Source organism: Schistocerca americana, chromosome 9 (genome assembly GCF_021461395.2).
Source record: "Schistocerca americana isolate TAMUIC-IGC-003095 chromosome 9, iqSchAmer2.1, whole genome shotgun sequence".
NCBI classification, from domain to species: domain Eukaryota; kingdom Metazoa; phylum Arthropoda; class Insecta; order Orthoptera; family Acrididae; genus Schistocerca; species Schistocerca americana.
Genome location: NC_060127.1, coordinates 100,762,638 through 100,789,127, shown reverse-complemented (window position 1 = coordinate 100,789,127; position 26,490 = coordinate 100,762,638). Strand labels below are relative to the sequence as shown.

At 43.8% G+C, this 26,490-nt stretch overlaps 1 protein-coding gene across 2 annotated transcripts in view; it reads right to left on the bottom strand.

Annotated features, from left to right (window-relative positions):
• Positions 1-419: 419 nt before the first annotated feature.
• LOC124551295 (luciferin sulfotransferase-like) overlaps positions 420-26,490 on the bottom strand; it is a 63,360-nt gene continuing 37,289 nt past the window's right edge. For both annotated transcript variants that reach the window (XM_047126305.1, XM_047126306.1), the window contains exons 3-7: positions 23,353-23,452; positions 23,126-23,267; positions 20,480-20,600; positions 9,964-10,058; positions 420-1,072 (exon numbers count right to left, since the gene is read on the bottom strand). In XM_047126305.1, the coding sequence (XP_046982261.1) occupies positions 764-1,072; positions 9,964-10,058; positions 20,480-20,600; positions 23,126-23,267; positions 23,353-23,452 (767 nt within the window). In that variant the 3' untranslated portion in view covers positions 420-763. The remainder of the gene's footprint in view (positions 1,073-9,963; positions 10,059-20,479; positions 20,601-23,125; positions 23,268-23,352; positions 23,453-26,490) is intronic.

Sequence of the window (26,490 nt, the reverse complement as noted above, 5' to 3'; positions counted from 1 at the left end):
TGTATGGCAATCATCTGTGGACAATAACATTCGTTAAATGGACTGGCCTGCCCAGACTCCCAGTCTGAACCTAATGGAACACCTTTGGGACGAGGTAGAACGTCATCTTCAGTCCAGGCCCCAGCATCCAACATCTCTGTCTTTTTTGGTTTTGGGTCTTAAGGAACAAAGCGCTGCCATTCCTGCATGGATATTAAGACACCTCATTCAAAATGTCCCCAGAAGAAACAAAACGTTACAAAGGCGATGGCTGGACATACGCCACATTAATGTCCACCGACAGGTGTCCGAAAACTTTTGAGCAGATAGTGCAGCCTTGGCCAATGTTAGTACTGTGCAAGACACCAAGCATGGTGAATGTTATTTATTTTAAAGAGGCAGAGATTTACAGCTTCTGCTGCAAGTATTTTTTGAAAAAATCGTCATAGGTCACTTTATTAAAAACAACAAGTTGCTTTAAGTCAACAGACCATCATCAGGTATAAAACATCAGTTTCAGGAAAGATGCATTTAGACGATAGAATGTAGGAAATCGTTCAACTCACTCTTAAGATAATAAGCTAATGTGGCGAGTTTTGGACTTGGAAAATAAGATTCAAGCTTGTGACTCTCCCGTCCTCCTTCTATTCGAAGGTAGAGTGGATTGTTTATAATGCTACCATTGGTAATATTTCTCCATACATTTTATACATGTTCAAATTTGTGCTGGGCACTGTGTGAATGGCAAGAAGACACTACGCCCACTACTCAGGTCAGCGGGCTCTCAGCGTGGCCCTGCATAGTCGCTTCCCTGGAGGGCTGCCTCGGTCCACTGACGCAAGCGGCGCTGGATGTCCTCCGACAGGACTTGCTTCCCCTCTCCGACCTGTCCCCGCCGCATGAACTTTGTGGAGGAGGGTAAGGGCTGCAGGTTGTAGTCCGTGCGCAGCTGCTCCACCACGGGGTCGTAGTTGACAGCCGGGTTGTTGCGCATCTTGTCGAAGCTCAGGTAATCCACCAGTTCAGCCACCTGCCGCTCTGTGATTGTCTTCTGGAGGAAGGTGGCCACTCTGCGGATCACTGAAGCCAGGTCCTGCAAGTAGTACCAGAAGGTTCGAGACTGCACACTGACACAAACTACATCAGCGTAACAGGACAGTGGGTGTGTATTCTACACACATACCTTATGATACTAAATCTATGAGTGTTAGTCATTAAGTTTTAATTATCGAATCAACCAAGCTATGTCCACGAAACTTGGATATCGTTTTAGTCCAGTGGTCGTCAAACGTTTCTACGAGACAGTCAATACTGACATGGTGGGGTCGCACTTCAGGCCGCATAGTACTCATCCAATTATTAATTGGTAACCTACATAAGTTAGTGAGGCAACGGGCTTGCCACCGTGGAAACACCGGTTACCGTCAGATCACCGAAGTTAAGCACTGTCGGGCGTGGCCGGCACTTGGATGGGTGACCGTCCGGGCTGCCATGCGCTGTTGTAATTTTTCGGTTTGCACTCAGCCTTGTGATGCCAATTGAGGAGCTACTAGACCGAATAGTAGCAGCTTCAGACAAAGAAACCCATCATAACGATCGGGAGAGCAGTGTGCTGACCACACACCCCTCCTATCCGCATCCTCAGCTGAGGATGCCACGGCGGTCGGATGGTCCCGATGGGCCACTTGTTGCCTGAAGAGGGAGTGATTTGCTACATAAGTTAGTATGTTATGAATTCCCAGTATACTAGCTATAGTGAGGTCGCAGTAAGTTGGCCACTGGCGGCCAAATATTGATCATTAAAAGTCGGAACCGTTCATGGCTTGTAGAAAATAAACTAACGCTAAATCACAGCAGGACTCAGTTTTTACAGTGTCTAACGCACAATCCAACAGACCCCGACGTTTTAATTTCACAGAATGTTCATATGATTAGTGAAACTGAACAGTTCAAATTTCTAAGTGTTCAGATAGATAACAAACTGTCGTGGAAAGCCCACATTCAGGATCTTGTTCAAAGACTTAATGCTGCCATTTTTACTATTCGAACGGTACCTGAAGTAAATGATTTAGATACGAAAATTAGTTTACTTTAGTTATTTCCATTCGCTTATGTCGTATGATGTTAGATTTTGGGGTAATTCTTCCCATTCTCAAAGGATATTTTTGGCTCAGAATCGGGCAGTTCGGCCAATAAGTGGTGTAAGTTCGCGAACTTCTTGTCGACCCCTGTTTACTAGTCTGGTTATTCTGACATTGGCCTCTCTGTCTCTCTATCTCTCTCTCTCTCTCTCTCTTTCTCTCTCTGTGTGTGTGTGTGTGTGTGTGTGTGTGTGTGTGTGTGTGTGTGTGTGTGTGTATGTGCTCTTTACTATCGTTTCTTGTTAACAATATCAGCTTATTCCCAAGAATTAGCATCTTTCCCTCATTTAATACTAGGCAGAAATCCAATCTGCATTTGGATCGTACTTCTTTGACTCTTGTGCACAAAGGTGTGCAGTATAACGCTGCATCCATTTTCAATAAGCTACCATAAGAAATCAAAAATCTTAGCAGTAATCTGTCCGCTTTCAAATCAAAACTGAAGAGTTTCCTCGTTGGTTACTCCATCTATTTTGTCGAGAAGTTTCTTGAAAAATTGAGCTGGTTCGTATGTTGTATTGTTGATTGCGTTTACTTAAATTTATGGCTTGTCTTTTTTTGGGTTCATAAACGTTTTATTTTATCTGTTATTACTTTTCCGTTGTAATTTCATGTACTGACACGTTCCATGACCTTGGAGATTTGCTCCTCAATTTGGTCCTAAGGAAATAAAATAAAAAACACTTCACGTCCGCTGTTGCCACTGTGAGATTGCTGACACCCTACACGACCCCACTTTAATTCCTAGACGAAGTGCTGTTGGGTTGTCTGTGTCAGCGGATAATTAACTGATTACTAACAGTAACGAACACCCATAGTCTAGGAGTACCACCTTCGATTCATTATCAAAACGTCCTTGGACTTGGGTTCGAAATCCGCCACAGCTCGAATTTTGATTAATAACCAGCATTGGCGGCCGAAGACTTCCGGCATAAGAAGTCAGCCTCATTCTGCCAACGGCCTTGTCAAAGAGGGCGGAGGAGCGGATAGAGGTTCAGGGCACTCTCTTGTCCTAGGGGTGGGAAATTGCCCCTAAAGGCGGAAGAATCAGCAATGATCACCGACATGAGGATGCAGAAGGCAATGGAAACCACTGCATTAAAAACACGTAACGTGTATCCACAGGACATGTGGCCTGTAATTGAAGAAGTGTCATGATGATCTCTCCATTGGCAAAAGATTCCGGAATAGTCCCCCATTCGGATCTCCGAGAGGGGACTGCCAAGGTGGAGGTTACCATGAGAAAAAGATTGAATAATCAACGAAAGGATAACGTTTTACGAGTCTGGGCGTGGAATGTCAGAAGCTTGAACGTGGTAGGGAAACTAGAAAATCTGAAAAGGGAAATGCAAAGGCTCAATCTAGATATAGTAGGGGTCAGTGAAGTGAAGGAGGACAAGGATTTCTGGTCAGATGAGTATCGGGTAATATCAACAGCAGCAGAAAATGGTATAACAGGTGTAGGATTCGTTATGAATAGGAAGGTAGGGCAGAGAGTGTGTTACTGTGAGCAGTTCAGTGACCGGGTTGTTCTAATCAGAATCGACAGCAGACCAACACCGACAACGATAGTTCAGGTATACATGCCGACGTCGCAAGCTGAAGATGAACAGATAGAGAAAGTGTATGAGGATATTGAAAGGGTAATGCAGTATGTAAAGGGGGACGAAAATCTAATAGTCATGGGCGACTGGAATGCAGTTGTAGGGGAAGGAGTAGAAGAAAAGGTTACAGGAGAATATGGGCTTGGGACAAGGAATGAAAGAGGACAAAGACTAATTGAGCTCTGTAACAAGTTTCAGCTAGTAATAGCGAATACCCTGTTCAAGAATCACAAGAGGAGGAGGTATACTTGGAAAAAGCCGGGAGGTACGGGAAGATTTCAATTAGATTACATCATGGTCAGACAGAGATTCCGAAATCAGATACTGGACTGTAAGGCGTACCCAGGAGCAGATATAGACTCAGGTCACAATATAGTAGTGATGAAGAGTAGGCTGAAGTTCAAGACATTAGTCAGGAAGAATCAATACGCAAAGAAGTGGGATACGGAAGTACTAAGGAATGACGAGATACGTTTGAAGTTCTCTAACGCTATAGATACAGCAATAAGGAATAGCGCAGTAGGCAGTACAGTTGAAGAGGAATGGACATCTCTAAAAAGGGCCATCACAAGTTGGGAAGGAAAACATAGGTACAAAGAAGGTAGCTGCGAAAAAACCATGGGTAACAGAAGAAATACTTCAGTTGATTGATGAAAGGAGGAAGTACAAACGTGTTCCGGGAAAATCAGGAATACAGAAATACAAGTCGCTGAGGAATGAAATAAATAGGAAGTGCAGGGAAGCTAAGACGAAATGCCTGCAGGAAAAACGTGAAGACATCGAAAAAGATATGATTGTCGGAAGGACAGACTCAGCATACAGGAAAGTCAAAACATTAAAAGCAACGGTGGTAACATTAAGAGTGCAACGGGAATTCCACTGTTAAATGCAGAGGAGAGAGCAGATAGGTGGTTAGAATACATTGAAAGCCTCTATGAGGGTGAAGATTTGTCTGATGTGATAGAAGAAGAAACAGGAGTCGATTTAGAAGAGATAGGGGATCGAGTATTAGAATCGGAATTTAAAAGAGCTTTGGAGGACTTATGGTCAAATAAGGCACAAGGGATAGATAACATTCCATCAGAATTTCTAAAATCATTGGGGAAGTGGCAACAAAACGACTATTCACGTTGTTGTGTAGAATAAATGAGTCTGGCGATATACCATCTGACTTTCGGGAACCATCATCCACACAATTACGAAGACGGCAAGAGCTGACAAGTTCGGGAATTATCGCACAATCAGCTTAACAGCTCATGCATCGAAGCTGCTTACAAGAACAATGGAAAAGAAAATTGAGAATGCGCTAGGTGACTATCAGTTTGGCTTTAGGAAAAGTAAAGGGACGAGAGAGGCAATTCTGACGTTACGGCTAATAATGGAAGCAAGGCTAAAGAAAAATCAAGACACTTTCATAGGATCTGTCGACCTGAAAAAAGCGTTCGACAATATAAAATGGTGCAAACTGTTCGAGATTCTGAAAAAAGTAGAGGTAAGCTATAGGGAGAGACGGGTCATATACAATATGTACAACAACCAAGAGGGAATAATAAGAGTGGACGATCAAGAACGAAGTGCTCGTATTAAGAAGGGTGTAAGACAAGGCTGTAGCCTTTCGCCCCTACTCTTCAATCTGTGCATCGAGGAAGCAATGATGGAAATAAAAGAAAGGTTCAGGAGTGGAATTAAAATACAAGGTGAAAGGATATCAATGATACGATTCGCTGATGACATTGCTATCCTGAGTGAAAGTGAAGAAGAATTAAATGATCTGCTGAACGGAATGAACAGTCTAATGAGTACACAGTATGGTTTGAGAGTAAATCGGAGAAAGACGAAGGTAATGAGAAGTAGTAGAAATGAGAACAGCGAGAAACTTAACATCAGGATTGATGGTCACGAAGTCAAAGAAGTTAAGGAATTCTGCTACCTAGGCAGTAAAATAACCAATGACGGACGGAGCAAGGAGGACATCAAAAGCAGACTCGCTATGGCAAAAAAGGCATTTCTGGCCAAGAGAAGTCTACTAATATCAAATACCGGCCTTAATTTGAGGAAGAAATTTCTGAGGATGTACGTCTGGAGTACAGCATTGTATGGTAGTGAAACATGGACTGTGGGAAAACCGGAACAGAAGAGAATCGAAGCATTTGAGATGTGGTGCTACAGACGAATGTTGAAAATTAGGTGGACTGATAAGGTAAGGAATGAGGAGTTTCTACGCAAAATCGGAGAGGAAAGGAATACGTTGAAAACACTGATAAGGAGACGGGACAGGATGATAGGACATCTGCTAAGACATGAGGGAATGACTTCCATGGTACTAGAAGGAGCTGTAGAGGGCAAAAACTGTAGAGGAAGACAGAGATTGGAATACGTCAAGCAAATAATTGAGGACGTAGGTTGCAAGTGCTACTCTGAGATGAAGAGGTTAGCACAGGAAAGGAATTCGTGGCTGGTTGCATCTAACCAGTCAGTAGACTGATGACAAAAAAAAAAAACCGTCCACACACTACATTCGTAGTGCCCCTGCCATTATACCCATTACTCGCGGCAGACAATACACGGAGTCCCGTAAGAGTTTAGGCAAATCGTGCGCGTCCGCACTGAAGAAGGTCATCAGCCGGTTAGCCTTAAACGATATGAAGATGGCATCTGTTCCGAAAGAACAGATGCCATCTTCATAAAATTGGAACAGCCACCCGGTTTATTACGTTTCCTGACATATTTATTTCGATGGGGTCCTTATTGTGCCATCCCAGAAACTTGGCGTTTGTACCACACTGCGGGTCTCTTCGTATTTCATTTTTTGATTATGTTCGATGCAGTTCTCGACGACACCTGACTTGACTGTTTTAGTCGGGTAGATCTCCGATGTTCCTCGCATCTCTCCTTCGTTCTTCCTGCCATCTTTATTTCGATGGATTCCGTAATTATGCCGTCCGAGAAACTTTGCGTTTGCACCACGACGCGGGCTTTATCATTCTCCATTTTATAATTATATTCGATGATACCAGGTGCATCGGCGCTTGCTCGGTTGTTTTAGTCGGGTAATCCGCCGAAGTTCCCTGCATGTCTCCTCCACCGTTCTGACAGCCTGCCCCGTGTAAAGGTGCCCTCACACCGAAAACCAACTCCAACAAACAAAAACATACAACTGTTGTTAAGTTCGGCAAACTTGTTACTGTTGTGAGTTTAGCAAGCTTACAACTGTTGAAAAATGTTAACAACAGTTTCAAACTCTTGTAAACACACGTTCGGCGTTTTTATTTTTTGTTACACAGAAGCAATGGGCATGGATTCTGACCGTGAAGATTTTCTATTTGTTATGGCGGGAGATGATGCTTTTGGTCTTTGAGAGTACGTGATGAAACATGTAAAATAATTACTGAATATTTCACGCTAGAAGAATTGTGGATAATTCTTTTGGAATACTGTAAGCAGTTTGTCGTTGTCTTAGAAAAACTATGCATTTAAGTCCCGAAGAATCAACATTAGTGACTTCTGCAACTGTGTCTTTGCACAGTTTTCTCAGAAGAAATAAAGCGCCACAGTTTACTCACCACCTGGCAGTTTTGATGTGGAAGATCCAGAAACAGGCAGCGTTTACGATAGCAGTTGGAGGATGTCGGCAGTCGGAGGATATCTCCGCAGAATAAATGTCTTAAGAAAAAGGGAGGCAACGCAGGAAGAACCGCAAAGAATATAAAGGATGAATTTGCAACCTTGTTTGTATCGGATGCTGGTAAAGTGAAATGGCAAGAGTATATAAATACCGAGTGAAAAGACAAATCTAATTAAAAATTTCCGATCAAAGCCCTTATAGCTGTAGTTATTAACAACGTAAGCCGTTAATTTACAAATAAATAAATTTACGGCGAAAATACGGTTGTAACTGCAAAAGTCTTACAGCTTCAGTTACGCTAGTGAATCACATTCTACTTAAGATTGTAAATATTTTTTCCCTGGCTTGTCCACGCCTTACCAATACTTCATATGCTCTTAAAATATCCATTTCGGGACGTAGATCTCAGTTGCCCAGGCCACACTTTTAGTTTTGACCATTTTTACAATGCGTGTGAAATCTTATGGGACTTAACTGCTAAGGTCATCAGTCGCTAAGCTTACACACTACTTAACCTAAATTATCCAAACACACACATCCGTGCCCGAGGGAGGACTCGAACCTCCGCCGGGACCAGCCGCACAGTCCGTGACTGCAGCGCCTTAGACCGCTCGGCGAAATCCATCGAGGTAGCGGCTTTGACAAATGGCAGATTATTATTACCCAGAGCCTGTGAACGAGTACCTCGGAAACAACTAATCTGGTCGAATATTTACGTGCTCCAGTCGTGATATAGAGCGACAGTTAAACTACCACTAGGCGCTAAATTGTTGGACGTCCACCACTATTCACAGAAGGTTCTAATGCTTGTCTGCTCTGTAAAATAGAATAGATGGTGATCTGTGGCATCTTTGCCGAAAGAGCACAATGCAAGTGCACGCACACAACTGTTTCGAAGCACACCGTTCATCGTAAATTGTTGAACGTGGAGCTCCGCAACAAACCACCCCTACGTGTTCACATGTTGTCCCAACGACACCTCAGTTACGATTGCAGTGGGCACGGGAGCTTCGGGATTCGACTGTCGATCAATGAAAACACTTCGGCTCTTCGGGTGAATCACATTTTTGCTACACTAGGTCGTCGGTCGTATCCACAAACGCCATCATCGAGGTGAACGGCGGCTCGAAACGTGTAGCGTGCAACGGACGCAGGCTGGTGGGAGACGTATTATGCTACGGGAGACATTCTCCTGAGTTTGCATCGGTACTGAGGTACTGATCGAAGACACGGTGACAGCTGCGAACCACCTGCATCCATTCATGCTCAATGTCTTCCCCGACGGTGATGTGATCTTTCAGCAGCATAGCTGTCCGTGTCTCGGAGCCAAAAACGTGCTACAGTGGTTTTAGGAGCATTATAGTGAACTCTCGTTGATGTTTCGGTGAGCAAATTCGCCGGATGTGAAACCCGTCTGGGTCTCTACTGGGCGCCATCACTGTGTACATGAATTACATGACCTGTGCGTAGTTATCTGCTGTTACATACCTCCACAAAGTTATTAGCCGACTGCCGGATCACTGGTTCGCAGAATTAGTGACGTATTACGCTCAAAAGGCGGACAAACAAGCTATTAAACAGGCGATCATAACGTTTTGGGTCAACAGTATAAGTTTGATCTTAGTTGAAGGGAGCGAAATACACTGGATGCAAGCCATCACATCCAATAGAGTCTGAAAACGCTGATAGAGTTTGGTTGTTGTTGTTTTTGGGGGGAGGAGACCAGACAGCGAGGTCATCGGTCTCATCGGATTAGGGATGGACGGGGAAGGAAGTCGGCCGTGCCCTTTCAAAGGAACCATCCCGGCATTTGCGTGGAGCGATTTAGGGAAATCACGGAAACCCTAAATCAGGATGGCCGGACGCGGGATTGAACCGTCGTCCTCCAAAATGCGAGTCCACTGTGCCACCTCGCTCGGTAGATTTTGGTTCAAACGGCTCTGAGCACTATGAGACTTAACATCAGTCCCCTAAACTTAGAAGTACTTAAACCTAACCAACCTAAGGATATCAAATGGTTCAAATGGCTCTGAGCACTATAGGACTCAACTTCTGAGGTCATTACTCCCCTAAAACTTAGAACTAGTTAAACCTAAGGACATCACACACATCCATGCCCGACGCAGAATTCGAACTTGCGGCTGTAGCGGTTCCAGACTGCAGCGCCTAGAACCGCACGGCCACTTCGGCCGGCTAAGGATATCACACACATCCATGCCCGAGGCAGGATTCGAACCTGCGACAGTAGCAGCAGCGCGGTTCCAGACTGAAGCGCCTAGAACAGTTCGGCCACAGCGGCTGGCAACACTGAGAGAATCTGCGTATCATAGAATATCAGTGCGAGCTCTGAAAAAACAAAAGAGCATCGACGGGCATAGTGGATGATGGGAATCGAACTGGACTATAAAAAGCAGTGTTTCTGGCGTCCAGGCAGCGAGTACACATGACAGCAAAACTTGCAGTACGTGCAGTAGACGGCTCGGTTGGTCGCCAAAATATTTTACGCAAAATGGAAACAACTCGGCAGAACAGCCGAAAACATTCCATTTATCAGTCACACGGAGAAAACCTGAGAGATCGCAACTGCACCATTGCTCTGTCATCAAGTACGTACCTTCTTCATGTCTTCGTAAGAGTAGAAGAGGACGTTGGGCTCATTCCGCAGTTTCCAGAAGGGGAGCACGTGGTCCCAGTATGGGCAGTACATGACTGAAACAGAAACACATTGAGCTTTAACCCCCTGTGGACGATCTCGACAAATTTGTAACGCTTACAATGTATCGGCATAGTGAGAATCATTTTCTCGCAGTCGCCGATCGTAGCAGATTAGCAACGCTTCAGACTAAAGAAACAGTATAGGAAGTTGCTCTGCACTGTGAGAATTTCTTCAACCACTTGAACGGATGTGTCTGGAATTCTGAGTAGCATAGACGCGTGTATTTGAGCTGTTGATATTTATTATTACTGCTCTTGAAAAATGTCAGTTATCAGCTTTAAATAAATACTACGTGATGGAGGCAGTTTTGAGGCACATCTGGATAATAAAATGATTATTGTAGACGTTATTCCTAGAATTTGTGAGCCTATTTGTTAAACGTCGCAAATTCGTCAACTTAGGCACTTGCAAGGTACTAGTGGAATTAGAGCTGTGAGGACGGGTCGTGAGTCGTGCTTGGGTAGCTTAGTTGGTAGAGCACTTGCACGCGAAAGGCAAAGGTCACGAGTTCGAGTCTCGGTCCGGCACACAGTTTTAATCTGCCAGGAAGTTTCATGTCAGCGCACACTCCGCTGTAGAGTGACTATTTCATTCTAATACCAGGTCACTTTGACAGTTCAAAGTTGAAATAACTGATTCCCTGTGCAAAATGAACAAAGACGTAAGTAGGAGAAAGAGGGGAAACCTTATTCAAGTGTAGATAATGAATACGCAAAGAAGAAGAAAATAGGCGTGTATCAAAGTGTGTTCTCCAGAGGGCTGTTCGTCAGTAGAATGTTGGAGATTGGCCACTGCAAGAGAGGTAGATACAATATGCAAAACTGGGAAGGAAGTCCATCAATTACCTGACAGACGTGTAATGTTCATTTGTGCACTGAAGAGAAAAGAAATTGTTTTCTGGACTTTCATAAAGAACAATTGTTGAATTATTTCCATATGTCGGAACGTATACATGTAATTACTGACAAGTCAAAATTTAATTTCTCCGTATCCTTAAATGGCTAACGCAACGAACGTATAACTACAAAATTATATAATACATTTTGTAGTGTTATATGTTTGTTACGTTAGGCTTGTTTATATAATATGACTTAATACATCGTTATTGTGGCCCTAAAGTAACACAAATATAGCATTTAGAATTTTTGTCTTCACTGCTTCTTAATTTTGTCCGTAGAGGCTTCGTGGCGGAAACCATTCCAGGCGTTATGCAATGAAACAGGATTACCATAACATGCACAATGCTAGCTGCGTTGTCTACGGTTACAACCACTTGCTGAGTATGCTGCTTGAGACAACGCATTTTAAACCACATATGACTGTTACCATTGATTTTTGTAACTCAAATAGAGCAATGAGGATACACCAATACTTCAAAAACGGCATATCGCCTTTTGTGATTTTTATTGTATCTCTTAGGTGAACTCAAATACTGTGGTAAAAGGTGTACATCAGATGACTGTTCAAATGCTGGCCACCTGTCTGTATGGAAACAATATGAACTTTGAGTGTGGGCGAGAAACATCACCACTGCTCTTATTTTATCATGTTATTTCTGAATTACCTACCGTCACATAATCAGGAGGCCAAATAATCTTTTGGCGAGACTGCAAAAATAGTTGTTAAGTCTACTGCAGATATTTTTCCACCATAGGATGGCCTATTTACACTACTGACCATTTAAATTGTAACACCATTAAGGCGACAGGTAACAAACGTAAAATTCGATTTTAGTGTACAGCATGCTTGAAAATGCAATGATTTGCACTTCACACAACGTATATAGATGTAACATCATTTGCATTCGTTATATAAAGAGAGATCGCACAGCGGGTTCTCCCATTTGAATGAGGACAGCATGTGTTGTACCTCGTGAGAGCAACTGAAATGAGTATAGTACAGCCGATATTTGATTGGCATCGGTTGATTAAATATGGTACGAACGTAATCATTAGCCCATGTTACAGATCAGTCTGTTACCAAAACCTTTACCTGGCATTCAAATTCGTTGACTTCACCAAGTCAAACCAGATTATCACCTTTCACCATAACTTAGGCATCAGGCTACGCTAGAGATCAATCTGTCAGCAGAATGAAGTTGACCAGTTTCAACTGTGCCATATCGTTACTCATACTACTATTTCTCTTACACAACTGCTGTTCTGGTAGAAAGAGCTAATAAACATATACACTACGTGATCTAAACTATCCGGACACCCCCAAAAACATACGTTTTTCGTATTAGGTGGATTGTGCTGCCACCTACTGCCCGGTACTCCATATCACCGACCTCAGTAATCATTATATATCGTGAGAGAGCAGAATGGGGCGCCACGCGGAACTCACGGACTTCGAACGTGGTCAGGTGATTGGGTGTCACTTGTGTGATACGTCTGTACGCGAGATTTCCAAACTGCATCCCTAGGTGCACTGTTTCCGATGTGACACCGAAGTGGAAACGTGAGGGGACACGTAGAACATAAAAGCGTACAGGCCCAACTCGTCTGTTGACTGACAGAGACCGCCGACATCTATCCAGACCATCACACAGAAATTCCACACTGCATCAGGGTCCACTGCAACTACTATGACAGTTAGGCGACAGGTGAGAAAACTTGGACTTCACGGTCGAGCGGCAGTTCATAAGCCACACATCATGCCCGTAAATGCCAAACGACGCCTCGCTTGTTGTAAGGAGCGTAAACATTGGACGATTGAACAATGTAAAAACGTTGTGTGGCATGGCGTATCACGGTACACAATGTGGCGATGCGATGGCAGGGTGAGGTTAGGCGAATGACCGGTGAACGTCATCTTCCAACATGTGTAGTGCCAACACTAAAATTCGGAGGCGGTGGTGTTATGGTGTGGTCGTGTTTTTCATGGAGGGGGCTTGCACCCCTTGTTGTTTTGGGTGGCACTATCACAGCACAGATCTACATTGATGTTTTAAGCAACTTCTTGCTTCCCACTGTTGAAGAGAAATTCGAGGATGGTGATTGCATCTTTCAACATGATCGAACACCTGTTGATAGTGCACGGCCTGTGGCGGAGTGGTTACACGACAATAACATCCCTGCAATGGACAGGCCTTCTCAGAGTCCTGACCTGAATCCTATAGAACACCTTTGGGATGTTTTGGAACGCTGACTTCGTGCCAGGCCTCACCGACCGGCATCAATACCTCTCTTCATTGCAGCACTTCGTGAAGAGTGGGCTGCCATTCCCAAAGAAACCTTGCAGCACCTGATTGAACGTATGCTGGCGGGAGCGGAAGCTGTCATCAAGGCCAAGGTGGGCCAACACCATACTGAATTCCAGGATTGCCGATGGGACCGCCACGAACTTGTAAGTCATTTTCAGCCAGGTGTCCGGATACTTTTGATCACATAGTGTATGTAACAAAAAGAAAAAAATCCGACGTTGATTCTTGTATTCTGGTGACTAACGAAGTTGTGGCAAAGTACAGGCCTTTGTTTTACGAGTCCTTTGGGGCTATTCATCTGAGTGAAAAGAGATTACAATCAGATTTACAGTAGAACAATTATTTGACGTGATTTGTACGTATCTGTCAAATGCACGAGTTAGACATTGTAAATACATTATCCGAGAACCCTTTAAGAACAAAGTACTCATCTAAGTTGCTACGAGGTGAAAGAAGAAACACTGGTGTGCCAGACTTGAGGACGAAAGCAGCCTTCGTAGGATGCGTCTCTGCCAAGTAACGTAGCTCAATGAAATTTTGACCACACATGGTAAGAAATGTTACTGTGTTATACAGAAGATAACTAAAAGAAATAAACAGTCAGACAACAGAAATAACAGTCTTATTCAAAGACAGTAACTATACTGAAGTCACCGCGATTCATGTTCGTCCCCTCGACGTACAAACGACTGTACACGGTTCTTAGTTGGGTGTGAGATCACGACGGACGGCAATGCTTGCTCTGTAACTTGCTACGGCACTGGCCAGACAGTAGAGCCTTCCATTCCTCCACAAGCAAGGTTCACAACTCCTGAATGGTCGTAGCTCTTTCACCTGCACTGTTCGATGCGGTCTTGCATTGTCATCCATACAGATTAAGTCAGGCCGAATGCACCTCTGAAAAGAGGCACATGAGTGCTATCGACAGGGGAAGTCAAATTGATTCCACAGTTTTAGATTTCCAGAAGGATTTCGACACTGTTCCGCATAAGCGTCTTCTAACTAAACTGCGTGCCTATGGAATATCGCCTCAGTTGTGCCACTGGATTAGTGATTTCCTATCAGAAAGGTCACAGTTCGTTGTAATAGACGGTAAGTCATCGAGTAGAACAGAAATAACATCCGGCGTTCCCCAAGGAAGTGTTATAGGGCCTCTATTGTTCCTGATCTTTATTAACGACATAGGAGACAATCTGAGTGGACATATTAGATTGCTTACAGATGATGCTGTCATTTACCGTCTTGTAAAGTCATCAGATGACCAAAACGACCTGCAAAACGATTTAGATAAGATATCTATATGGTGCGAAAAGTGGCGGGTGACCCTGAATAAAGAGAAGCGTGAAGTTATTCACATGAGTACTAAAAGAAATCCGCTAAATTTCGATTACGTGATATGTCACACAAATCTGAAGGCTGTAAATTCAACTAAATACTTGGGGAATACAATTACAAATAACCTAAATTGGAACGATCACATAAATAATGTTGTGGGTACAGCCAACCAAAGATTGCGTTTCATTGGCAGAACATTTAACAAGGTGCAACAGGTCTACCAAAGAGACTGCTTACATCACGCTTGTCCGCCATATTTCGGAGTATTGCTGTGCGATGTGGGATCCGCATCAGGTGTGACACACGGATGACATCGAAAAAGTTCAAAGAAGGGCAGCTTGTTTTGTATTACCGCAAAATAGGGGAGATAGTGCCACAGATATGGTACGTGAATTGGACTGGCAGTCATTAAAACAAAGGCGTTTTTCTCATGAAATTTCAATCACCAATTTTCTCCTCCGATGGCACCCACCTACACAGGGAGAAATGATCATCACGATAAAATAACAGAACTCAGGGCTCGCACAGAAAAATTTAAGTGCTCGTTTTTCCCGCGTGCCGTTCGAGAGTGGATCGGTAGGGAGACAGCTTGAAGGTGGTTCATTGAACGCTCTTCCAGGCACTTTATTGTCAATAGCACAGTAATGACGTAGACGTAGATATAGATGGAGAAGGAGTACAGTGCCACAATAACGTTGATCAGTGTGTGGATCATGTTCTCATTTTAGGAGGTCAGTGCATCCTTGCAACATTAAGCCTTCCCATAACACCTTGAACACGAAAACGTTTCTGTTCTATATTGCTCGTGTGTGCATTACGTGCTCCGACCTCTCGCCATATGTATCCAGTATTGTGGAACATAGTCGTTTTGGTGAACTGTGTGATGTGGTGCAGGGAGACATAATTGGCATGGTTGTAATGACATCCAATGTAATGTTTTCCTTAGGTGAGAACCAGCATTCATTCATTTCCGTGTCCAGTCAGCATTTCCAGAAGGTAGCAACTCCGATGGCCTTGGTTCCCTCGATCAGGTCCTGTGTTGTGCAAGTTGGGGACATGTTATCAGGTGGGCTGGGCCTTGTGTTGTTCCGCCCTCGCAGGATGTATCTCCATCAGCTGGAAGAATGCCCCATTTTCGCATGTTGGTCTTACGTAGAGGAACGCGCACCCTAAGAAGAATGGGTGATCTCCAAATAGGGAAGGTCAAGTCGTTTCCTGGTGCTAGCTCTTCCTTTACAGGGATACAGTAGAGTCTCGATTATCCAACCTCCTGTGTTCTCCGACCCTTTCACCGCGCCGGCCGTGCGCCAGCCGACGGCAGCTCAGTGGCTAACGTGTTGTTTGTTGATACTCAGTTCATTGTCGCCGTCTGCTACTCCTCACTCCTCAGTGCCAACTTACATCTGTAGTGGAGTGGACGTGTTGCACTTTGTTTATTGTAAAAATTTGTGGTGATGGCTTCAAAACGGAAAAAGGTGGTCGTTTCCATGGAAGAAAAACTTAAAGCTTTAAAAAGAATAGACAATGGTGAAACTTTATTAAAAGCGGTGCAACATTATAAAGTCGGGAAAACAACAGCTGGAGACTGGAAAAGGAACCGCAACGAAATTGAGAAGTGGTGTTCTCAGCGAGCAACCTCGGCTGTTTTGGAAGATCGGAAAACCATGAAAAAATGTTAATATGAAAAAGTAAGTGAAGCTTTGTTCCTGTGGTTTACTCAACATAGAGATAAAGGTGTACCCATGTCGGGACCTATTTTCCAGGAAAAAGCCTTAAAGTTTCGTAATTAACTAAATGAAGGTGAACCTGATTTCGCAGCTAGTGCAGGCTGGCTCGATAGATGCAAGAAAAGATACGGAATTCGGCAACTTAATGTCTGTGGTGAAAAGCTTTCAGCAAATTTTGAAGAGACACTGAAGAGAAACTACCGCAGAAACTTGCTTTCCTCTTTAATTAATGCTATGGACAAGGAAGAAGACATGCTAGAGCATTTGCGCCGTATTAATTTGAAAGACGTAGCTTATGACGTGTTCCAATCTTGGGAGAGTGTTGGATCAAATACAACTGCAAAATCCTGGAAAATTTTGCTACAGGAAAATCAAGAAAATTCCCCAGATGATCAAAATCTACAGCAGCAGACCGAACCAGAAAATACTACTCTTCTTTTATTGTTACGAAACGTTCCGGGATGCGCTGACGCCACAGAAGATGACATAAATGAATGGATTGTCCAAGATGAAGAATTTGAAGTGACAGATGATGAAACAGTCAACATGGTAAACGGAAAAGAAGAAGACGAAGAAGCGGATGTAGTGGAGGAAAGTGCGCCCAAGATTTCTCACAACGAAGGACACAAGGCCTTAGAAACTGCTTTAAAATATGTAGAGCAACTGGAGGAAACATCATCTACCGAGGTTTTACTTCTTAAGAAACTACGTGATTTAGCGGCAAACAAACGGTAAACAGCAGGCAAACAAAAGACAATTACTAACTTCTTCAGACAGTAAATATCTATTCAGTCTAATTTGACTTGTTTTGTTTTAAATGTTTAACTCATTTGGCCTACGTTACTTTAATTTTTGTGTTTCTTTTTAATTATTTTCCGTGTTGTCCGACCTTCCTGCTTATCCGACCTGGCCGCGGCCGGTTTAGGTCAGATAATCGAGACTCTACTGTTTTTTTTTGTGGTTTTAGGGCCCACAACTACAGTGGTCATTAGCGCCCAGACTAAGTTATGAATGCACTGCGAGGCACAAAGTTAAAACAGCAACTAAAAGGGACAACACTATAAAAGACATATTAACAGGCATAGGATTCAAAAAAACAGCATAATCAAATGTCCTTAGACAGGTTTGTCAAGTGGATAAAACGAAGAACCCAAGCAGCTGCTCCTGGGTCATCGGCTAAAACGTCATCCAGAGTACATGGCAGGCCAAGATCAATGCCCAGTGTATTAAAATTCGGACAGGACGTTAAAATGTGGCGTACCATCAGCATTTGCCCACATGGGCAGAACGGCGCCGGCGCAGCCATCAGCAGATGGCGATGGCTGAACTGGCAGTGTCCAATTCGTAACCGGGCCAAAACGACCTCCTCCCGCCGAGAAGGGCGTGAAGCGGTCGTCCAAGCCGTGGAGAGAGGTTTCAAGGCCCGAAGCTTGTTGTCAGTAAGTGTAGCCCAATCGGCATGCCACAGCGATAAAATGCGCTGACAAATAACCCTGAGACTCTACTGTATCAGATGGTAGCTTGCTCTTCCACCTGGTGATGCGGTTAGACTGGTGTTCCCTCTAGTGGTTGAGTCCTGGCGATGAAGCTCTTTCTGGACTTCAGTCGACGGACCACAGCCTGATGATCATGCAGTGGACGTCAGGGAGCATAAGTTTGCTTAGCCCTCCCTACATCAGCAGCAACAGCCCTTCTAATAGTGGCGGGAGCTAGTCCAACAATCGGGTAGATTTTATCGAGTGGCGTTGGCTTCTTACACCCGAACAAGAACCAGCAGCCATGAAGTACTTTTGAAAATACATCATCTGTTTTGATTAACCTATATGTCTAAGTTACTGACATCCAAATCTTCGAACACGGCACAATTACCAATTAACATTATTGTCACGTTGTAATCCTTCACTATATGCGTCTTGTGAGGGGTGTATTTGGCCCTGACTTAATTTTTATGGATGACAACACGTGACCGCATGGAACAGTGAAGGTAGAGGAGCCCTTGGAACGAGAGGATATTCGACAAATGGACTGACCTGGCTGTCCCCCGACTTAAACCTCATCGAGCACGTGTTGAATGCGTTGGAGAGACATACTGCAGCACCTAAACTTGCACCAACGACCATCCAGCATTGTCATCCAAGCTGGTGGAGGAATGGAACGCCCTAACACGAGAACTCCTTGTCCACAGCTCGTGGTCTAGGTGCTGGAGTTGTTACCTCTGGATCACGGGGTCCTGAGTTTGATTCCAGGCCTGGTTGGAGATTTTCTCTGTCCAGGGACTGGGTTTTTGTGTTGTCTTCATCATTTCATCATCATCATCATCATTCGTGACTGTGGTTAGACTGGACTGTCTTCAAAAATTGGGCTGTGTAAAAGAAATTGGGACCTTGTATGGGCGCTGATGAGCCCACAGTTGAGAGCCCCACAAACCAAACCTCATCACAAGAACTTCTTATCAACCTTGTGGGTAACACTTTGCATAGCATGTATTGCCATCCATAGTGATCGTACACTGTACTAAGAACCATGATCCCCTTTTGTAATGTCCAGGGGACTATCATAAATGGCGGTAACTTCACTGTAATTATTGTTTTTGGTCGAAACTGTCATTTTTGTTCTTCTTGTCACACTTATCTTCCATTTACTTTCTGTCCTATACTATACCACTTATTTCTACATATGGGCCAAATTTCGTCAACCTGTATGTTACTTGGCCAGTGAAACACCATGAGGAAGTTACGAGGTGCGACAATAAAGTAATGAGACTGATGTGGAAAAAATGTTGCTTACGATTTTAGTCAAGTTTAGTGTTGTCTCCTTCAAAGTAGTTCCCTTCTGATTTCACACACTTTTTCTCCAGCGCTTCTGGCATTGATGGTAACATTTCTGGAACTCATCTTCTGTAATATCCTACAAGATCCTCGTCAGAGTTTTTTGGACATCTTGTGTTGTTTGAAAATGGTGTCTCTTGACCGCCGTTTCGACTCTTGGAAACAGAAAAAAGTCGCACGGAGCGACATCTGGTGAATAAGGTGACTGTGGTAGTACTGAAATTTGTTTTGAGGTTAAAAATTGCTTTACTGACAGAGCAGTATGGGATGGCGCATTATCGTGATGCAGAATCCAATTATCAGCAATGATGGCACGCACACAAAGAACTCTTTTTAAGAAGTCTTTCTAAAATTTCTTTGTAGTAATATTGGTTTGTCCAGGAGGCACCCACTCTTTATGAACAATTCCCTTGGAATCAAAGAAGCACACAAACATGCATTTCACTATCATCTTCAACATTCGTTCTGCCTTCACTAAACATTTTATGCCAACGAAAAATTTAAGCTCTTGACATAACCTCCTCTCCAAAAGCCTTTTGAAGCTTACCCTAAGTTGTCACATTTTCACCCAATTTAACGCAAAAAGAAATGGCATATCGATGCGCAATATTTTGCGGTTCCATTTCCGTGACGAGAGACACAAACACGTGTTAACTTATTACAGCACAACTCACGACTGAGCAGTTGCATTGATGTGCCACTTGGACTAGAAGCAGCTTATAGAGCAAGGTCAAAGATATTATGCCTACGCAAGCCTGCAGTGTTGCCACATCTTGCAAAGAAAATCAGTCTCATTACTTTATTGTTGCACCTCGTACTTTCGTCTTAAGAGTTGCACACCAGTGTACCAAATTGACTACATTTCGGTAAACAGAGATACAGGGCGCAAAATAAGGGCGGCAAGACTTCATGTGCTGGCACTAATAGAGACGTAATCTAATACTGAAGATATGTCAGCTGAATTTCAAGAACATAATGAGACAGCATCAACTGTTACTGTTTTAGTTTCGTCTTAGACTTACTCCTGGTGTTGGAGACATCCACAGCGGCTACAAAGACAGCTGTGTAAGCACGTGTGAACAATTTAGCTGTTGAAATTGTTTCATTCCGAAAAGCAAATGACGAAGTTCTTGTAGTCTCTGATTGTGCCTCCAGCATCGGGATACGAATCGTTAGACACAAAAACATATCCTAGACCAAGGGCTAATGGCTATATAACTCAAGTCACCGAGAATGTAAGTAACAATCTTCAAAGGCTACAGTGTATGAACCGGTCACAGAGTTAACCTCTGTCTACCAACTTATCTGATCCTGCTTACTCATGTCGTCCATGAAGCACTCCGCAAACTGGTCGAGCGTGAGGTCGCAGTCCCCCCACAGCTGGTAGTGGTGGTAGAACGACACGATCGCGTCCTGCACGCTGCGCACGACGTATATCACCTGAAAGGTGCAAGGAAACATAAATATTTATCTATGGTACGGGATCGCGTATTGTAATTACGTTAACACTTAAACTGTCTACCATCAAATGGCTCTAAGCACTATGGGACTTAACATCTGAGGTCATCAGTCCCCTAGACCTAGAACTAATCCAACCTAACTAACCCAAGGACATCACACACATACATGCCCGAGGCAGGATTCGAACCTGCGACCGTAGCTGCTGTGCGGTTCCGAACTGAAGCGCCTAGAACCGCTCGGCCACAGCGGCCGGCTTATTCTGTAATCCTCATGGTGATTTGTGCCATCGTCTACCTGCCCTCCTTATTGTTCTTTGGTTTGTACCCGACCGTCAGAGTTTTACTCGGTCGGCTCTTTGGTCGTAAATATAGGCAGTAGTATTATACTAAGACAGTAGTTGTCGTTTGAAAATTTGTCCCGCTGTTATATTGCCTTTCCTTCCTGGTTTGTACCATACCATTAATGTTCTAATTAATCAGCTCTTGGTCGTAAATACAGCCGGAACAATTGTACTAAGGCACAGGTTGCCGTTAAACAAAAGAAGGGCCTTGTTGTTAGATTTAGCTGTTAACCGGTTCAGTTCTTTGATTGTAATTGCATTTCTCAGTCATTAGTTATAATCTGAACAACCTGTTGTACTAAGCTGTTCGTTTCTGTGTTTGAAAGACCGAGTCACATTATTGGTGCATTTTAGCTGGATCTTGTGGTTCCTCCGAATGAGTTCTCTTGTACTCTTGTAATAAGTGTTCACAAGTGATGTTTTAAGACGTACCTTCAGAGCGGTCCTTATAACTGACAATCAGTTTGGCTTTGAAAATATTAACAGCCAACTGTCACCAGGACTTTAGTCAAAATAAGATGGTCAGAAGGGACAGGTGGAGATCCAGTCTCATGTTGCTTGCCCACAGAAATTAAGGAGTTGGTGGCTTTGATGTAAGCATTATCATTCTCATATTGTTTGCTAATCTGTTTAACCTTCAAGCACAGTGAGCATCTTAACCCCTAACCTTTCGACATATAGCTTTCAAATTAAAAGTTAAGTCATCTGTTTTAAGTAATTGAATCAGTCTTGTCATCAAAGGTGCTTATATAGCTTTCATGAGTTGCAGTAATATTGTTGGCTGTTTTGCAGTATAGCACTTCAGATTTCTTTTGCAAAGATTAAAAGCTTAATCAGCTTAAGGTTTAAGGCCAAAAGTATTTTGCAAATTTGTTCATTTTCTTAAAGAAAATTTTATGGTTAAATGCTTCGATTATCTGTAAAACACAGTTTATATATTGTTAAATAAACAGGTTGTGTGAAAAGTTATATTGGTGGGTCCTCCCTTCCATGTTTTTCTTAATTCCAGTAAGTACCACGTATCACTTCCACTATACCCTTTTGTATGTAATAATTTTCTCCTATTGTTAATTTTCGGTATGAAGTATTTCTCTGTTTCAGGATGTTTAGATCACTTTCGATATTAGTGGAGTTGTGGCTTTTGTTTATTAGGTGTTCTGCGAAAGTAGAATGTGCGCTGTCAATCTTCAGAGCTCTCCTGTGCTCTGCTTTTTTGTCCTATGTACTGGGCCTCAAAAGAGTTACGTGAGAGTTGGTAAGTTGTGGCACTGCTGAATTTGTCTGAGGCTCTTATGTCTGGTTTTAGCCTTTGTTGAACTGTGTTATTAGTCCTGAATTTACTGGGATGCCTTGCTTTTTCAGAATATTTCCAATTCTATGTGCTGTTCAGCAATGCTGGAATATACCAACTCAAACAGAAAAACGGCAACAAAAGAACGCGGGAAATATACCGGCAACAATCGTAAAACCATGCTGTGATGTATAGCAAATAAGGTATTATGAAATTATTCAAAGGAAAAAAATATTTGGAACCAAACAGTACACATAAAATAATGTTTTACAATGTTTTATAAGAATGCTGGTTCTGCATGTTTTAGAATCAAAGAACCCACTGATGATGGTGGTATTTGTCGCTGAAACTAGTTTTGAAATAAATAAACAAATAACAGAAGTGTTTCGCATCAAGGTGGACCCACAATCCCACATTGTTGTTTTGTGTGCAAACACGGACGAATGGAAGAGTTTCAAGATAAAATTATTGTTCATATTACGACCTTATGCAAGCTGTGGGCCCAGCAGGGAAGGAATTACTTAAAATAAATAAATAAATACACATGGCACATGCAAGTCTTTTTCCCTGTGGAGCAGGACAAGTATTGAGATGTGGATGCATGGATGTAAAATGGATAGTCTACTCTGAGAGGCATAGCCCACTTTGTGGTGCAATTACGACCGTGCAGAAAACATCGGGTAGTAAATTGTGTAACGCGTTTATGGGAAGACTATTAGATGCAGAGAAAAAAACAAGAAACATACTGAAATTGTTACATATTGAGGCACCAATTATCACAATATTTTTACCTATACCCCTAACGCCCTACATATGGGAACTAGATTTTCCTTCTCATTCGACAGAGAATAGTATTTGTTTGTATTGACTTACCTTGGGCTTCACAGTTTTAATCTGCTTAGGCAGCTGATCTAATGGTAAATGGCTTTTAATTAAGCGTGGTGAAACCATCCTTTCCACATGGTCTATTGAGTGAGGCATATTCCTTGTGAATTCAGGCATCAAAGGTGTTATCCTGAAAAATAAACAAAACAGACGTTATTAGCAGAAGTTGCCTTCACGTGCTGAAACACAGTGAGCGATGCGCTGCTGCTACTTACTCTAGATATGGGAACCTCTGTATCAGTGGGACCCGCTTTGCTTGCTCAACATCGCAGTTGTTCATCAGCAGCCATATCAGTTCTTGGCTCCACGTGGTGCCTGCCAACAGACATTCCAGTATTGTTACACAATTCGGAATTCATGATGGTAAAGTCCGCTCAGAATTAGGTGGCTAGTAGATGTGCAGTTGGCAGGGCATGTGAAGGGAGACCGGTAGTGGTGGGGGTTGCGTGAACGAGCTGCAGGGGAAATTCAGACCGCTGGAGTGTATGTCCCATTCTAAACTGAAGCCTATGCTCACATTTTTTGTAAATATTACGTGGAGCCCCTCCAAGCCCATACTTGCATGGTGATCGCTCAAAAAGGTCTGTCACCTCTGCTTTGAATATTATCTAAAGAGAATTCCACTGGAAGTGCAACAAAAGCAGCGATTTATTTTCGCCTAGCTTGTTAACAATTTGTATCTTTCAGAAAAGCGACATGAGTGGCGAATTTTGACTAAGACCTACATATATCTCTTGCTGCCACGTTAAAACTTGCCTCCAAGCCCACACTTGCATGGTGATCGCTCAAAAAGGTCTGTCACCTCTGCTTTGAATATTATCTAAAGAGAATTCCACTGGAAGTGCAACAAAAGCAGCGATTTATTTTCGCCTAGCTTGTTAACAATTTGTATCTTTCAGAAAAGCGACATGAGTGGCGAATTTTGACTAAGACCTACATATATCTCTTGCTGCCACGTTAAAACTTGCTTCTTTTGCCAAAGCACACCGGAGTTTACACAGCCTCACATCACTAACATGTCGTGCAGACACAATTGTGACCGAGCGAGGTGGCGCAGTGGTTAGCACACTGTACTCGCATTCGGGAGGACGACGGTTCAATCCCGCGTCCGGCCATCCTGATTTAGGTTTTCCGTGATTTCCTTAAATCGCTCCAGGCAAATGCCGGGATGGTTCCTTTAAAAGGGCACTGCCGACTTCCTTCCCCGTCCTTCCGTAATCCGATGACCTCGCAGTTTGGTCTCTTCCCCCAAACAACCCAACCCAACCCAACCCAGACACAACTGTGACAGAATTCTGGTTTATTAAGTGAGGAGCTGAGGAAAAGTACGGTCAGAAACTTATGAAAAAGCACTCCCTCAGTACAAAATAAACAGCATTTCTCGTTTTACCAGCTGTCTACGGTTCTTAAAAACCACATTCTTTCAATGAAAAAACAAAATGGTTCAAATGGCTTTGAGCACTATGGGACTTAACTTCTAAGGTCATCAGTCACCTAGAACTTAGAACTACTTAAACCTAACTAACCTAAGGACATCACACACATCCATGCCCGAGGCAGGATTCGAACCTGCGACCGTAGCGGTCGCGGGGTTCCAGACTGAAGCGCCTAGAACCCCTCGGCCACCACTGGCCGGCCTTTCATTGAAAAAGTCTGTAGTTAGCGGAATAACATAGTAAATACTGAAGTTTTGCATTGTAAGCATATGGTTACGAAATGTGAGGGATGATGTGGATGTTTCACTCTGGCTTTATCGCTGCCGCTCACTATCGCAATTAAGTGTCCTATGTCAGATAAGTTTTCTCTAGATCAGGGGCCTCCAAACTACGGCTCGCGGGCCTAAACCGGCCCGTGTTAGCTGGCCGGACATCCCTGGTATCCGGCCCGCCAAATATTTGAGGTGGTACCTATACTGCCAACAATTGAGTTTCGAGGTCTGTCGCGACCAAATACACCGCAGCATAGTCGCACATCCACCCAAATCTAAAGAAAAATTCGATATGTTAGCTACATTTCATGAGCAGCAACATGTCTTGTTATACGCGCCAAACGCAAAATCATAGCGATCCCTATTTCTCATTGCAAACTTTTTCGAATTTCGCTCGGAGTCTTACTTTCCATGCAAATGTCACAATAACTATGACCATTAACGAAACGATGGTCATGAAGCTCACATGTGAAGCTATAAGTAAAGCAAAAATTAAATTGTTTTACCGAATAATTTCTGTAAAATCGTTTGAGAAAGGCGTACGCATTGATTCTGTAATCGCCGACCGGCTGAAAGGGTCAACACTTGTCGACCTCCCCTTCCGAACAAACGAATGAACTCTCCCAGCGCTTCGGACGAAAATTGATCACTGCGCATCGTTCACCCTATCATGCGCGGACGCTATTGCCTGGCTAAGCGAACTGAAGATCCGGTTTGGGTAACGGGGTCATCGTACTCACACCTAGGAAGCAGGCAGGGAGAAGTATAGTTCCAGTCACGAATGAAGGCGGTCGAGTGTGTGTGACAGCGAATGAGCGTTCAGTCGCGAACTGAGCGCACTGTTGTGATCGTCGTAGCCGACGCAAGCATTAAGCATACTCCTAGCGAGATATTTAGTGAATTTTTATCTCATTTGTTGCGAGTTGTCATCGCTTATGGTGGTGGTAAGCGTCAAATCCTACACTACTGGCCGTTAAAATTGCTACACCAAGAAGAAATCCAGATGATAAACGGGTATTCATTGGACAAATATACACTCCTGGAAATGGAAAAAAGAACACATTGACACCGGTGTGTCAGACCCACCATACTTGCTCCGGACACTGCGAGAGGGCTGTACAAGCAATGATCACACGCACGGCACAGCGGACACACCAGGAACCGCGGTGTTGGCCGTCGAATGGCGCTAGCTGCGCAGCATTTGTGCACCGCCGCCGTCAGTGTCAGCCAGTTTGCCGTGGCATACGGAGCTCCATCGCAGTCTTTAACACTGGTAGCATGCCGCGACAGCGTGGACGTGAACCGCATGTGCAGTTGACGGACTTTGAGCGAGGGCGTATAGTGGGCATGCGGGAGGCCGGGTGGACGTACCGCCGAATTGCTCAACACGTGGGGCGTGAGGTCTCCACAGTACATCAATGTTGTCGCCAGTGGTCGGCGGACGGTGCACGCGCCCGTCGACCTGGGACCGGACCGCAGCGACGCACGGATGCACGCCAAGACCGTAGGATCCTACGCAGTGCCGTAGGGGACCGCACCGCCACTTCCCAGAAAATTAGGGATACTGTTGCTCCTGGGGTATCGGCGAGGACCATTCGCAACCGTCTCCATGAAGCTGGGCTACGGTCCCGCACACCGTTAGGCC